At 45.3% G+C, this 16172-nt stretch overlaps 1 protein-coding gene across 8 annotated transcripts in view; it reads left to right on the top strand.

Moving 5' to 3' along the window:
• Positions 1–16172, top strand: part of ncam1a (neural cell adhesion molecule 1a) — a 147266-nt gene that overhangs the window by 124422 nt on the left and 6672 nt on the right. For 5 of the 8 annotated variants that reach the window (XM_029174551.3, XM_055514442.1, XM_055514440.1 and 2 more), the window contains 4 exons: positions 5580–5704; positions 5828–6008; positions 15566–15773; positions 15941–16054. In XM_029174551.3, the coding sequence (XP_029030384.1) occupies positions 5580–5704; positions 5828–6008; positions 15566–15773; positions 15941–16054 (628 nt within the window). Of the gene's footprint in view, positions 1–1141; positions 1190–2713; positions 2717–5579; positions 5705–5827; positions 6009–9220; positions 10455–15565; positions 15774–15940; positions 16055–16172 lie in introns of those variants that run through there. The other 3 variants (XM_055514444.1, XM_055514443.1, XM_055514445.1) reach the window with 2 other exon arrangements.

Raw genomic sequence — 16172 nt, 5'->3', positions numbered from 1 at the left:
CCAGGCTCATTGTGACAGTTAGTTGCAGTATGAGTCAAACACCCTCTGCTGCCAGACGCTGGACAGCCGGACATGGACGCACGCGCTCCTTCATTGATCATGTTTCTCATTTCATTGTCTGTGTTTCTTCTCTTTGTTTTATTGTGTTCTCATCCTGATTTTCCATCTGTTTTTTTTCCATTGGACGTCTCAGGGCATTCAAGTAAGTTTCTTTTGTCTGTTTTTTTTTTCTTGTGTAATTATTTCCACCTCCATTGTCACTTGCCTTTTCCTTCCTTAATCACATGCTGTGAATTGGTAATGAACCATAAACATGTTCTTTATGATATGAAGTCTTTCATGTTGCTTCCACCTACACTGCTGCAGCTCAGCCAGTTGGAACTGACCAAAAAACTGTTAGCTGCTGTTTGCGTGGTTTTGTAAACTGCTCTTGTTGTTTCTGATTCACGGTCACAGCTGTTTATTAGCCAATGAGCAGCAGAGCAGCTTCAGTTGTTATTCTAATAGGAATCTAACATAATCTGGTTTGTAAAATCCAAAACCCGTCTGACTGCATATGGTTTGTTGCTCTGTAGGATTCAGATGTGTAGTATGTGTAGCATTAGAAGGTAGTGGGCTAGAAGTACTGTACAAGTCATAGTAGTTTCTAGCTGGCGCTGTAAATAACAAGGAGTCGGTACAAAAGGAAATATAAGGTGACAATGAAATCTCTGCTGAGCAAAACAGCAACAAGCAGCTCGTGGAAGCTGCCTCGTGAGAAGGAAGCGGTTTGTTTTCTATCACTGTTAACGCCTCATAACTGGTCCAGTCAACTTTTAGCAACAGAGACCGTTCGCAAATCAAACTGTGGCTTCCGTTCATTTCCTATTTTCATATTTTTCATAATATTCAGCTTCTTTTGCTCAGCATTGACTTTTGTGCGGCCTGTTTCGACACGCGCGGAGGGAGTATGTAAGATTAACGATAACGCCTCGTCACAAATACACGATGCTGCGGTTGGCTGCAGGATATCGATGTGCTCGCAGATGCTACGGAACGTAAAAAAAAAACAAAATCCTTGAAGGCGCCACGGAGTCTTCCAGTGAAATTCACTAAGAGTTGCTGCTCCGGCTCCTCTCACCATGTTTTCACCATCTTTCAGTTTCCTCAGAGGTTCCGCCCCCTAACGCTTCCACCAGTCTGGCCCGTAGTGAGTATGCCAGTCCCGCAGTGTGCGTGTGTGTCGCCTCACCTCCTGTGCCTCTCTCACCCGCTTGGCCCCTCCGGTAGAGCTGGGGGCCCGGTGGGGGGCCGCGTGCAGCCCACCCTCTGTAGGCCGCAACCAGCTCCGCTAACTGTGCTAAATAGTAGACGCAGACTTCACTAACGCTGTCGGCGGCACGAAGGTCGCGTGTGTGTGTGTGTGTGGCATAAATAACAGCGTCTGTAGATCGTTCTGGGTGTGTTGGGATGAATTTTAACGTGCCAGCTGCTCAGTGTGAGGCCTTAGACGATATTAACACGCGAACATGACGTCGGTTCGCTGTCGCGTCGCAGGACTCAGCAGTCAGAGGAGAGAAGAGCGACGCCGTCCCTGCTCTTCTGCTCTTAAAGAACTGGAGGGTTTTAATTTTTCAGGTTTGTCATGGAGCCCTCATCCATTCAGAGGAGGAGAGGAGGTTTCAGATTTGTCTGGATTCATTCAGTCACGCATGAAACAGACTCCTGATTGTGACCTTTACTCTGTTTTCAGTGACAAACCATTCTAATTATTTGCTATGAACTATAATTGAATTCTAAATCGATTTGTTAACATTGGGACAGTGTGCCGTTAGCTTAACGTAGCATGATTCCCTGACGAAGGCGCTCTGTCTAATTAGCAGGCCCTCGTCCCTGAACGCGTGCAACCCCCCCGTTCTCCCATGGAGAACCGTGAGCGTGTGAGGAACCCTGACCTGCCTGACTGCTGAGGAATCTGTGGTCCACGCTGGCCGCGCGTGTTGCTTTAGGCTAACAGCGCGCAGGTGTAGATAAACATGATTTGTCAGTCTGCTGCTCTTTGTACTTAATAACCTTTGTCAGATCCAACCTTGGCGTCGTTGTGCTGTAGCTCGTCCCGGTACCTTAGTATGCAGCTCAGCCGCCGCTGGCTCGTCTGCTAATGCATCACTTGTCACCAGTCACCTGATGCGAACCCTCTCTCCCGATGTTTCATGTGTCCATTTTGTTGCCTGCTGTCACGTTTATTACATTCTGTTTGCAATGTTATGATGGTTTGCTCTGTTATTTTTTTAACCCTCATTTTGTTTCGAAGACTCCTAATGCTGTGTTTTTAGCTTTAATATGCTAATTGGGCATTGGGTATTTAAATTATGTCAACAATAATTCTGCTCATCTAAATTTAATTTCTGCAACACCTTGATAATTTCAACATAAAAGCTATTTACATTTAATTTATGATCAATTGGTTGATCATATTTTATTCTTTATGGTCCTTTCGTGCCATTTTGTATTCAACATTATTGTTTTTGTTCTATGTGTTGATGTTTTCATCATTTCAAAAATGTTTCTCATGTGCCCCTCTCCCCTTGACCCCCCCCCCCCCCCCCCCCCCCCCCCCCCCCCCCCCCCCTCCCTCCCTATGTTTTCCTTTGAACCAATCATGTGCACATCATATGACTTTGTCATGTGGCTCTTGCATGGCGCTGATGATGTCGTCTTCGCTGGCCAACAGAAGGTAATTTGGTTTTATTGTTTTGTTCAGTTTGAGATCAGCACTGACTCATTCGGAGGCCGTTGAATTAGAGTTCTCTTCAAGTCTTCCCGTTTTCCACATTTTACCTTCCAGCCATCGTGTTGATCCATCTTCAGCCTTCATTCAAAAAGTAACACCGCATGACTCTTCCCCTTCCCGTTTTTGCAGTCGTGGTAATTGCAATCATGAAAGGTTTTATTTGGAATTTCGCTCAAATATTTCTTTCCACCGAACTTAAAATCTCACTTTAGATTTGTTCTCTCTTTGTTTGATTAATTTTAAGCCTCGTTACCGTTTGACAATCATGTCGTGGCTGCTTTTGACTTGTTATTCTTTTATTCAAAAATCAAAGTCACTGGAGGAACCCCAAGACAAGATTAGACATCCTGGATGACAATTATGATAATTCAGCGTTCTATTTGCTTGGTTTAGGCGGCGTAGACGGAATCAGGCAAAACAAAGTTAGTGCCGTGGTTCCTAAACATTTTGCTTTAATTCATTCCTTGCTGTGCTGCTCGTCTGTTAAATTTGCTTTTAAAGTTTGCAAGTGTTTTCCTCCAAACTCCAAAAAGAATATCCAGAAGTTCATCATCCCATTTTGTCCTAATCTTGTTATGGGTTACATTTAACATCACAGGAGCAGCTTCACAAAGGGCCACTGACACTATCACACGTACTGTGCTCCCTATTGAGCCACAAAGACGACGTCATTTTACTTCAGCTCGCTGTGTTTCACGGATCAGATTTAGAGCATCTGCGTTTGCTGGCTGCGTCGCTCCTCATCGATCTGATGTTTCTGTCTTTCCTGTCTGCACGTGTCTGTGTTCACTTTCATGTCTCCTCAGGACATTAAATCGCAGTATTTACTTAACATCTCATATTATAATATTTCTTACCCTTTTTGTCTGCACCATTCTTCAATATAAACATGCTTCTAAATTTTTTATCCAGCTTTTTTGTACCGTTAACGGATTCTGCAGTTGAACAGTGTGACTTTCTGCATTATAACATTTTTTATTTATTTTTTCTTAAGAATAACTAGTAAAATTGGAATAGAATGCACTTTTACACACTGAAACTTCCCTGAAGAATGTTTCAGTCCCTCCGACCCACGTGTGCTGGAGGATGAGGCTCCATGCAGAAATGTGGCAGCGTCACCGTCCGGCCGTCGTGGTGGAGCTCCTCATTCTAACGGGCTCTTCCTCCGTTTTTGCCCGCGTCCGTCCCTCAGACCCAGAACAGCTCCTGTGAATAACAATGCAGAATGTACCTGTGCCTCTGTCTACCTGCCGTCACGTTACTGCTGCTCCCACTAAGCGTCCGATTCACTTCCAGCGTCTGTCGCTCTCACCCCAATTTAGTGGAGAGCAGTTTTCAGACTGAGAGCTCTGATGGTTTCGGATTTATTCGGTTAACTACAGCCACTGCGTTTGAAGTATTAAATATTAGGTCTGGGCATGGCAGATAATTCTTGTCTGTGTCTGTTTGAAAGGTAAATAAATGTTTTTCGGTTTTGTTTTTGGCAAGGCACAAATTGGACAAAGACGTACGTTTAAATCTGTGTCTTGCAGCGTGTAGACATTTTTTTCCGCCTTATGCTTCTGGGGCTTTTATTATCAGTGTTTAGGGTTTAATTAGTGCGTGTGACCAGTATGTAGATAACTGGTGGGCGTGGATTCTTTCCCTCTGTCGTGCAGCCCTCGCTGACTATAGTGTGAAAGTCAGCATCACTACACAAGCTCAAACAATTACCTTGACCTTGCCTCCCACATGCCTATATAAATGTTATTCCACAAAATAGATTAACATGTCCTCTCAAGGCCTGCAGGCTCATTATCCAGCGTCCCCACAGTCATTAGTCAGGAGGACGAAGCAAGTATTGAGGAGCCTGAAATGAAACAACATGTCAGCTAGTTGCTATTAGACAGCCACACCTCCCGCTGCAAACTAAAGGGCAACATACATTTTAGTTTCTTTGTAAAAATTCACCTAAAGACGCCTCAATAGCAGCGAAACACACAGCGCCATCACTGGAGCAAAGGTGGCTTATTGGCCTCATGCCGCCGCCACGGTGCAGCTACATGGAAAAAACGGCTAAATAGCCATCATACGTAGAGGACACAAACACATTGGTTAAAAAAAAAAGAACGTAGACAGACATCAGTCAAAGAGTCAAAGTCAGATGAATTGTGAGCCATGCGTTAATCCCCTTCAGCGTCACCACACTTTCAAGCCTGGACAAAGGTCATAATTCATATAAGAGCTCAAGCAAAATCATAAATTTTAGGTATTGGAACAACGGATGATGCTTCAAATGCTGGTCCATTTTTCACAGGTAGCAAATGTAGCAAATGTCCATCGAAACGTGTCCTAAAAGTTTTCAGCCGCTCACTCCAGGACTTTATGAACAATATTTAGTTAAACTTCCCAAGTGTAACTATAATAATAATCTCGGGGAGTATTGATTAATTGTTAACAGATTATGTGACAGATTTAGATTTTCCTGCTGTATCTGTGTGTCAGAACTAATCTGGACGGGATTTTGACACTTCTCTGTTGTCATCCTTTGAAAGCTCAGCATCTTATCTAACCTGCAGCAGCAAACTCATTTCACCACGTCGCTTCGGGCCAACATGGACCAGCCTCTGTCAGTCTGCACAGTTCTGATTGCAATGATTTACGGGCTGATGACTGACAAACTCAACAGGTTGAAGTGACGGTCAGCTCAAGGTTGCAATCAGTTCCAAGTGTGAGCGCGCTGCAATGCAGTAGGAAGTCTCTACGCCCGCGTAACATGACGGCCATGATGCTCTCAGCTGATCAGCCCCTTGTTTCTCCTGTGCAGGGGAACCCAGTGCCCCAATACTGGAGTTCAAGGTCCAAAACAGGGGAAACTCTGTCAAGGTCAACTGGATCAAGCAGGATGATGGTGGTTCCCCCATTAAACACTACCTGGTCAGATACAAGGCTGTGAGTACCTTCAGGGAGATGTTCCAGTCTTTTTTTATACCCAACTGGGAAATCTGAGCAGGAAAACTTACCACAGTCCAACAGGACAGGAGTGACCTCTTCCTTTCGCTCTTCCTCCCCCAGAAGCACGTGTCTGACTGGAAACCGGAGATCCGCATCCCCCACGGCAGCGACTACGTGATGCTGAACGGCCTGGACTGGAACACAGAGTACGAGGTGCACGTGGTGGCGGAGAATCAGCAGGGCAAGTCCGAGCCCGGCGTCGTGTCCGTCAGAACGGCCTCGGAGCCCACCACCATCCCAGGTACTCGTCATCCTCCCACCCTCGGCATCCACACACCAGCTGCAGTGCACAAAGGCTCCCGCCGTGACCAGAAAGGCTCTATTACTGTACGTAAATCCTGGACTGGGTGATGTTCAGAGCTCGATGGCTGACATGGTCCGAGGTTGATAATCTGGCTCTGCCTCCATATGCAGGAGAGGTGCCTTTTTACCGTATAGGTGCGCTGGGGGCAGGATTGCCATGATTACATTAAGCAGAGCCGCGCCTCCAGTCGTTAGGTTAAAGTAACTCCATATGGAGCGCTTAAACGAGCGCAGAGACTCCGATAATCCTGTTTTTAGCTATAAATAAGTAAATAAAGGTCAGGATGGGGAAGCAGAGCTTTGATCTCAGTAAGAACGCACAAGTGACTCAAAGCTGGGTCACCTGAAGTTCAATCTTCGTCTTCCACCTGATCTGCTCCTCTGTTAGTGTCAACCTCCTGCTCGCAGCCGCTCCCCCAGAGCGTCTGGGCCTCCTGCTCCACGCCAGAGCATGATTTGCATTTAAAAAAACAAGTGCGCTCCTTCACAAAATTCCACGTAGCGAGGCGCCCGGGTTCAGCAATCGATTCCGTATGAGGCGCTCGGCGCCTGAATGTTCTCTCTCCTCCTCACTGACGCGTCGCTGCTACAGATGAAGACTGGGCCTCGCACTCGTTCTTCGTCTTTAGCGGCGACCACTCGCCGCCGGCGGAGCAGGTATCGGTCAGAGCCACAGCATTCGGGCCAATTTGCCACTAAGTACCTTTCGTAGCGGTTGGTCACGGTCAGCCTTTGCTCTGTGGTTGGGTTGTGTGTACGTAGACACGTTAACCTGGGCTGCCTCCCCATCGCACTGTACCTCAGCTGTATCACAGTGTAGCTGTTGACCTTTTCTTTTACTTTACACCCCCTTTTTCTTCCTTGTGTACTATTAGCACTACTATTAGTTACTTTGAAGCAACTTTGCACACAGTGACAGTTCTGAGACGATTGGAGCAGAGTGAATATGCACTTATTAGTTACTGTTTTCAGCTTCGTAAACACGTAACGCTTCACCACCTTCATGTTTAACAACAGAGCGATAGAAATGTTGTGAGCAGTGTTTTTATAAAATAGTTCCATTGCTCATTTCCTTTAAGCAGCACATCAGGCACTGCCTAAAGTGAGTAACCTGGTAAAAGGCAAAACATATTAATGATGTAGTAACTCTATACTAAAAATAAACTGCTGTTTATCTTTGAGATTGGAGCTAAAAACATGTTTGGGTAATTTAATCTGAAACTGTAAAAGTTATAGTGTTTATTTGTTCTCTCTTTTTCCTTTCACACCTTTATTTTTTCCAGCCTCTTTTTTTTATATAGTCTTGGTTCAGGTGGTCTCAGGATGGATGGGTAGGCTGATATACAGTCTGTGGCCTAGTTAGGTGGGGATGCAGCCCTTTGCATGGTGCCACGTCCAGCTGGATTAATTTTGTCTGTTCTTTACTGGAGACTAAAAGGCATCGGCTGCCAGTGCATGGCACATAAAGAAACCAGTTATTTTTCTGTTCATGCGCTTGCTGGGTAACAGCCATGTAGCAGTGGGAGGTTTGGATCACTTATAATAATACAAGAGCCGAAGTTCACATGGGCTTCATCCAACTCAGTCCCTCTTTAATTCTCATAATTGCTTTGATTTAATTTAATGTTGTGGGATTTCTTTTTTAAGATTACGTCCAAGTTGCTGCTGGTTGTTCTTCACAGCACAAGAGATGTTGCTGCTAAGGTTTATTTTAAGCAAAACCTTATTAGGTTTCTCGGCTTATTTTGGTAAAGCTGCTTCTTTGGAAATACATATTATATCTCCATGATCGAAATTGGCACAGTGAGGCAAATTGTGAATGCTGTGTTGTTCCAAGGTTGATACTTGATCTGTTTGTTTCTTTTGGGGGTTTTTTTTGGCTTGCTCAGAAAGCAATCATACAAAATGATGTACAACCGTGATTTGAATGAAATAGCTCCGCCAACCTTTCAATGTTAAGTTACCTCTTCTTTAGAAGGACCCGGCAGCTCCATTCCCTGTACATTGCATGCAGCTGGGTAGTATTTCTCTGCCACGGGGGTAAATTACTAGCCAGCTGTGGAGAGAGGATTGAACCTAATTCTCATGTTGAATAGTCTTTGTTAAAGTAAACAGCCTTTGTGAATTTGCTTAGATGGACACAACAGTGGCAGGTGCTGACAACCATCCAAATCTCCCCAGCTCAGGTTGACGACGGAGTAAAGCTACAAATAACAGAGAGAGCTATGACCAGTGTTAATAACATGAAATCACCCCTTCATCCTTGTCATGGGTGTGACCTTCACGACCGGCTTCTGCTTTGGAAGCTTGGTCTTGCATGGGCCATTCCCTTTACTGGGACCAGTGGTGTAATGGCGGGATCATGTTTCCAATTATTGTCAGTATTAAAATGCACGAAAATCTGATTCAGAATCAAATGAAAGCAGCTAATTCAGCAACAGGATGCCTTTTATTATGTCAGTTATTACTATTAAAGTTTTATGAACCAATATATGGATCTGATGACTACAGTAAACTGGTTACTATCAATCAGACGCACATAAATGCATTACACCACTGGCCCCCATGAATGAGACCCGGACTCTGGTGGATGTTCTCGCCATTTGTCTGATCCCCAACGAACTCTGTGACTGATTAAAAGCTTCCTGTTTAACCTGAGTGCGGGTGCAGAGTGGCTGCACAGCCGTGTGTTTGGAGCATCTTCCCTCATGCCCCCCCCCCCCATACCTTCATCCCTGTGACGTTCTGTCCATGCCTGCCATCAACCACATCCTTCGGCGTGCAGCTAACATGCTATGACTCCTTTTTTACTTTGATCCTCTAACTTGGACTTCCTTTGTTATCCCTCAGTTCAGTATTTTAGAATCTTTCAGACTTGTATTTGTGTATTTCTGACCTATTTTTCTATCTCTCTCCCTCTTTTCCCTCTCTCTCTCCTGCTTCCCCTTTCTCCATGTCCTATCCCTGTCTTCATGTGTGATCTTCTTGGGCACCTATGGACCATGACATTGCCATACACACAAATTTCTTTCTCTGTTTGTGCCTTTATTGTTTTTTTTTTTATTATTATTGTCACATGAAAAATAATTGTTACTTAAAAAAATCTGTTATATTGATTTTCCTGATTGTATTTTTAATTAAAAATCTCAGCTACCCTCGGTTGCCAATGTGTGACATGCAGTCTGGCAGCTCTCTTGCTCTCCGTGCTGACCGGGCTCTGGCTTTCATAAACTGATTTCATTCAAGGGAAACGAGGATGGTCTGAGCCGCCGAAATCTCTGGGCCCAGACCCCTTTTGCTTTCTATGCCTTTTGTGCAGTCACACACAAGAATTAAAAAAAAAAGAAAAAAACAAGATACAGTCGAGACACTGGTTCCATGATGTTATGACAGGGTGCTCAGTATTTGCATCATTCTCAATTTTATGGGGATTTAGATTCTGTTAATCAGTTTCATCTGTTTTATGTGTATGAATAGATGCCGAGGGTGTGTTATTATTACTGGTTAGCGCCCGTTTTGGAATAAAGCGCAGACAAAGCGTTGCCACGTTCAGCTAAAAGCTGTTAACACATTCATAATGCCTTAATATGACCCGAAGAGGGGCGGCGATCAGAATGAAGCTCACAGTGTTCCACTACGTGTCCACAACGTTCTGACGGGGAACGTCGGCCCTAAACAGACCTTTATTTTGGAATGACTGCCTATTAAACAGATACGTCGCTCCGCTGTTATGTCACAAACGACATGCGAGCATGAACACTGCATGAAAGCTGACACGAGGCATGAGCCAGTATCCATGAATGTGCTATGCAGCTGCTTTGAAGCCCCCCCACCCCACCCCCCGTCCAGCATTATGAATGTGTTAACCGAGCGACAGGTTCCAGTGCTGTGCCTGATGTCTGTTGTTTTGGATACAAGCCTGAAGCATCTTGCTGTACAGAAGGAGGGAAGGTAATATTTGCAGAGGATTTATTAATGATTACGGTCCGAGTATTCCTTTTTAATACACCATTACTTTTCAGCATTACATATACAGCAGCGCTTACTTTCCGCTCCATTGCCATGTAACCACCTCGTCGGGAACGGACCGAAGGTTGTGCAGAAAATCTAATCGTGTTTTGTGACAAAGTGTAGATACTCTTTTCAAACCGATCCAGAGTTACAGGGGAATCAGCTGTTGTCGCGATGGCTCATGTTCTCTTTTTACCTGAAAGCAGAGAAATGTCAAAAAAAGCATCAATGCAGCAGCTGTTCTACCCTAAAGAATCATTTTCAATAATGTGAAATTCTTTTATTCTGACACATTTTGTAAGTACATATCAGTGTGTTTCCATGTAACCATTGTAGGGTTGAAATAAATTGTGTTTCTTTTTCTTTCATGAAAGTAATGACTTTCTGCAGCTTTGGTGACTGTACGCACTAAGATGTGACACAGAGCTCACTTCTACTTACTGTTCATTGCCTGGATGATGAATCTGATTTTAGGCCTTTTTTCCTTCAGAGCTTTTACAAAATGTCTGTTTTGTGCATTCAGCGGCGCCTCATTCCCCACGACTGTAAAACCCAGATGTTGGAAGATTAGCCTGGCAAGAAGATGCCGTGCGTTTTGAACAAAACAAGGAGCAACTGATGAGTAGAGTGCGTCGCATAGAGGCTTTTGCGTAAAACTAGAGCGCAAACTCCTGCTGCATCCAAGTTATAATCACCTCTTTTAGAAAAATCTTTGAAAGCTCAAATTAAATGGGCTGCAGACGCGCACAGATGCACAACAATGCGTGAAAGTTTTTCTATCAACAGGTGCTTTCAGGACCTGAAAAAAATCTTGGGAACTGAAATGAAAACGCCGTCACCACGTGTTTTTTAGATGTGCGTCTGTTTACAGCAGGTTTTAGTTGGTAATACGGTATGTGCAGGAAACCACTGAAGTGATGGACAGTACCATGAAAGAACCAAGCTGCTCATCAAGCGATTTATTGTCTCGTTCACAAGAGAAGAAGAATAAACTCCACCATATTCATAGATTCATATTTTTTTAAACAACCAAACAAATAAATTTGCATTTGACCGTAAATGAACACTCTAATGAGCAAAGTTAACACAGTAGTAGCAATAAATACCATGAACCCATCGCCCAGTATTTATTTCTAATTAAAAAGGCCTGTAGTTTTCTTTTGCTCCTTTCTGCTGATTGTTTTTTTGTGCCTTTCGAAGCTGTTAACAGCCACCGTCAATAAAAGAGAGGCTACACTTTGAAACAAGCATGCGCTGTTTGTAGGCATCGGATCCAACAGCTCTTTCTGTTTCTCACTACAAGATGCTCCTTCGTGCAAATCGACCAATTTAAAGGGAGAAATCTGGAGTGCTGCTCTCGGGCGCTTGTAACCCAGAGCTACGCCTTGCAGGCCGGTCCTCGGAGGTTGCGTGAAGCCCTCTGTGCAGCTTCCATTTGTTCAAACGTTCGCTCGACGCCCCGCTGTGCAAAACACACGAAATGCTGCAGAAGTGGGAGAGCGCGGTGCATAAACGAGGAGGCGACGAGCGCTGGAGCCGGGCTCAATAACGGCTCAATGTGGGAGAATTAATAAAGCACTGGTGCATTCTCAGCAGCCAGACAGATGCGAGTGGTGATTGCTTTCTGTGTCGTGACAATCAAAACGCCGGAGAGGCGGCTTTACGATGAAAGCTCTGACCCTGAAAGGCATCGTCTCCTGTTCACACGTACTTATCCTTTGTTCTTTAAAGGGTAACGACCAGGCGCGGTGTTTGTTGTGCAGGTAACCTTCATTCATCTGCAGAACCTGCAGCAGAGTTAAGCGACGCTGTGGGGCGCGCGGCTTGATTTTCATTACGCTTATGGGAAGCTGCATTAAAAAAAAAACAGTCTCTCGGCACTCGTGCTGTTTTAAGTGGAAATGTTGCCATCTGCTCTTTTCTTGTATTTTGGCATTCGTACAGTATCGCAAGCATAAAACCATCTCCAGGACGTTTCGCTGTGAGCTGTCGTATGCATGTGCTGATTGCTTAAGCGCCGCGCACTCCACCGCCTATTTGGGAAACAGAAAAGGTTTCATTTGCGGGCGGTCGTAGTCTGTGGCAAAGAGCACTCCAGTCCCAAATGAGCAAATGTCAGAGGTGCTCCGTCTCGTGGAGTGGCTGTGGAGGGGATGCTTTGATGGATGGATCTGGAGAGGCTGCATGTGATGACGCTGATGCGCTGGCTTGCGTTGACTGTGCGTTAAAGTACCTGGAGGCACCGGATGTTTCTTTAACTTTCAGCGACCCCCCGGCCCGCTTCCGCTCTGAAATGAGCCTTTCTTTAGTGTATTGTCCCGGGCACGGGTGTTTCATCTCAACTAAGTTCTGTGACAGGGATAATAAGAGCTTACGACACCCCTGAGGTGTTCTTTGTCACTTGTTGGTCCCTCCCGTAATTCATCAGTGCCCACTGAGTAATGATAGCGCTGATCAGTGTTGAGTGATTTTCATTTCTGCTAATCAGAACCTCCGTCTTAATGTGTGCATCAGATGTACCCGCGTCGCATATCAACAGAACATTTCTGTTCCCCAAAGCGACTGGTGGAGGCACCGGCTGCATGCAGACGACGAGAGGAGCTGCCGAGGTTCAGTCTTAGTTTTTTTGTCGGACTGTGATTAATGAGATGTTTATATGGATAGAAGTTAAAATCAAATCAGCAGACCCGTATAGGATTTAAAGAGACATGTTTATTCAGCGATCTACAACGGTTCCCGCAACCACTTTCATCTCTCGTGTCGCTTTAATTTGCTAATTTTCCACAAGCCTATTATCGCAGGTTATTTTTCTCTCATAATTGTGTTGCACAGCGGTTCTTTTGCGCAGCAAAGGCAAAACACAACCAGACTATTGATAGTCATCATCCCGTTCAGAGTTTAATAAATTAGACCCATCACAAAGTAGTGTTTCTTTAATGTTTCTGCCTCGCATCCACAAATCCACACCTCGCAAGCATTCGTCTTCATTTAAATGCATGATGCCACATCCAGCCACACACACTCATCTCTGCATGGGGAGATTCAGAAGATTTTAATCAGACTGGGAGGGAGTCAGTTGTCAGCATTATTCCGCTCCTTTGTGCTCAAGCAGAAAGTGACTCTGAAGCTCACACTGTATGTATTAATGGTGGTGCAGTGCCACGCTGTGGCTGAACATTGATGGATCCAGGGAGATTCCTGAAGACGCTGCTATCACAAACTGAGTCTCTCAGATGGTGCAACAGAGTTTATCAGTAATGTTGGAAAACCAAAAGTGGGTCAAGCTAACGTTTGGCTAAACGCATCTGCCCTTGTTATTTAAAGCTGCTCCAAACTACCTCCTGTAAATGTAGTCCTGTCAGACATCATCTCACCAAATTCAGCCTGACTGTTCACTCTCAACATAATGAAATCCTTTCCATGCGTTTATTTTTTTTTTAATGAAGTCAGCTGTTGGCCGATCGTATCATGACGTCACCGCGGTTGGTTTCCTGCTGTACCCATATGCAAACCACCTGCCAGCGTGATGTTTTTTTATTCAAGTACACAGATTTGACAGCTTGTCTATTCTGGACACAGCCCTTATTGATTTTTTAGGAGCGCGTGGTTTCACTGGAATTGAGACTTATTACGTGCCGTGCGTTATCAGCGGACTGGTGGGGAATTGGCTCAGTACTGTACCTGACAAGCCTGTGAAGAGAAATAGCTGTGCAGACCGTCCTGACATATAGATTTGCACCCCCCCCCACCTCCCCCCTCAACCGAGAGCATTCGGTGAGAAAACCCAGCACTGAATACGTGCGCCTGATTTATTATGTCTGTTAAAATGCAAATGAGGCCCTGGGCAGAGGGGGAACACGTGGTGTCTGCTACATGGTAGTCACCTGCGAGGACGCCAGCCGGGCTCTGGCCTGCGCTTTCCATCACCGTCATTAACGGAAATTAGGGATCACGTATTAGAGTGCAGCCAAAGAGGCGAATTAGCGAACGTAAATGAAATGTCTAGAATTACCGCAGGCTGCGCTTTCACTTGAAAGGGCATCCGTAGTAGAGCACCAGTGTAACCACACACTCAGCGAAGATTGATTATATTACTATCAATCATTTTCCACAGTGGCAGTGTGAGCTTTCAACACAGAGCATGGATTATTTGTCCTATGCTAAATGTTTATGGGATTCAGAAGTGGCTGTCAAAGTGCTCTGTTCCTGTTTAAGGTTAAACAAGTTCATTCATTCATTCATTCATTCATTCATTCATTCATTCATTCATTCATTCATTCATTCATTCATTCATTCATTCATTCATTCATTCATTCATCCATCCATCCATCCATCCATCCATCCATCCATTCATTCCTACCTTTCACCCATTATCTTATCTGCCTTTCATGTTTAATGGCTCCTTGTGTCTCATAAACACTTCAGGGCTTTGAACATACAGTAACACGTTTTTCCTCCAGTGGTTCCTTCCAAGTGCTGCTAACTTGAACAGTGAACAGAAAAGGCCTCACTAACGGCCAAGGCTGCAGCCGTTTCACTACGGCGTTGTCCCTTCATGTTCTTTCATGGGACAACATCAAGGGGCTGTCTTTGAAAGTCCCGCGGGGGCCACGCTCCACGTTTCAGTGACTCGAAAGGTGCCCAGCAGCACAATGTGGGCAGAGAACCTCCACGAACGGCGTGTGTCTCATGGGAGCAAGAGCCATTTATCATAATTCTATGTGACCCAATGTGAACTGCTATTACATGGATCAAGAAAAGTAACCTAATGTTTAACACTCTGGGAATTAACCTTCAACAACTGTTTTTCCAAATACACTGGATCGTGTGTATTCCAGCAGTCTACTGGGTGAGGACATGGATGCTCTGTCAGAGAAAGAACGCAGAAATGGAAGATGCTAATGTCACGTTCCACTTTGTGAATAATATAAAGCAACAGAGATGTAATAACCTAATTAATAAACCATATCAAGTCGTCTTAGCAGCAGCACCACTGCCAGTGTTTCAACATTTTAAATGATCAATAAAATATTTCGCTTGGCAGAAAAGTGAAGCAGACAGATGGAGTGTCGCTCCTGACGGATGGTTGCGCTGAGCTGTCGCTCTTTCATCTCAGCAGCAAACCCCTTCAGCAGTTTGTTCACACAATGACGAGTGGATTATGAGACACAATGACTAACTGGGCTAAATCACCTAGTACTGTAAGTAGTGAGCGTTTTGGCTTTTGTTCTAATAATAGACACAGTAGAAGGTAAAGCGTGAGGCGCCTGAGCTTGTGATGTGTGAAACTGAAGGCTCGATCCGAAGGTGGAGTCAACCTGCTGTGGTTGAATGTTGACCATGACCTCATCATGTGCCTTCCCCTCTCTCTGACCTCCTTTCTGTCCCCTCTCCTTCACGCCAAACCCTTCCTCCCTCCTAACGCGCCTCTCTCTCCTGCCTGTTTTGCTCGCGGGTCCCCCTCTCCTTGTCCTTGCGCTGCAGGCACCTCGGACGGGGGCTCGGGCCTGGGCACCGGCGCCATCGTGGGCATCCTCATCGTGGTCTTCTTCCTGCTGCTGGTGGGCATCGACGTCACCTGCTACTTCCTCAACAAGTGCGGCCTCCTCATGTGCATCGCCGTGAACTTCTGCGGGAAGGCCGGCCCGGGTGCCAAGAGCAAGGACATGGAGGAGGGCAAGGCGGCGTTCACGTAAGGCGCCGTCGCTTGAATGAATGGATGAATGGATGAGTCCGTTATAACAGATGTGGAGGTTTCTGGTGCTCAGATCAACTGCACTTATCGACAGCTGAACACTGTGATTCGTCGAACAGCCTAAAGCTCAGGTAACTTGGTAACTTTGCCGCTTCGCACAACAGGAAAGATGAGTCCAAGGAGCCCATCGTCGAGGTGAGAACCGAGGAGGAGCACACCCCGAACCAGGGCGGCGGCGCCACTGAGCCCAACGAGACGACGCCTCTGACTGAGCCTGAGTGAGTACTGACCTCCACTGAGCCGCAGGGGGTCCATCCATAGCAACGCACCTTTCACTTTATTTATCACCTACAGATTTTATACTTACGGTTGTTATTGTTCTGCAGTAGCAACAGA

Source organism: Betta splendens, chromosome 14, assembly GCF_900634795.4.
Source record: "Betta splendens chromosome 14, fBetSpl5.4, whole genome shotgun sequence".
NCBI classification, from domain to species: Eukaryota; Metazoa; Chordata; class Actinopteri; order Anabantiformes; family Osphronemidae; genus Betta; species Betta splendens.
This window is presented reverse-complemented; position numbering and strand designations above follow the sequence as displayed.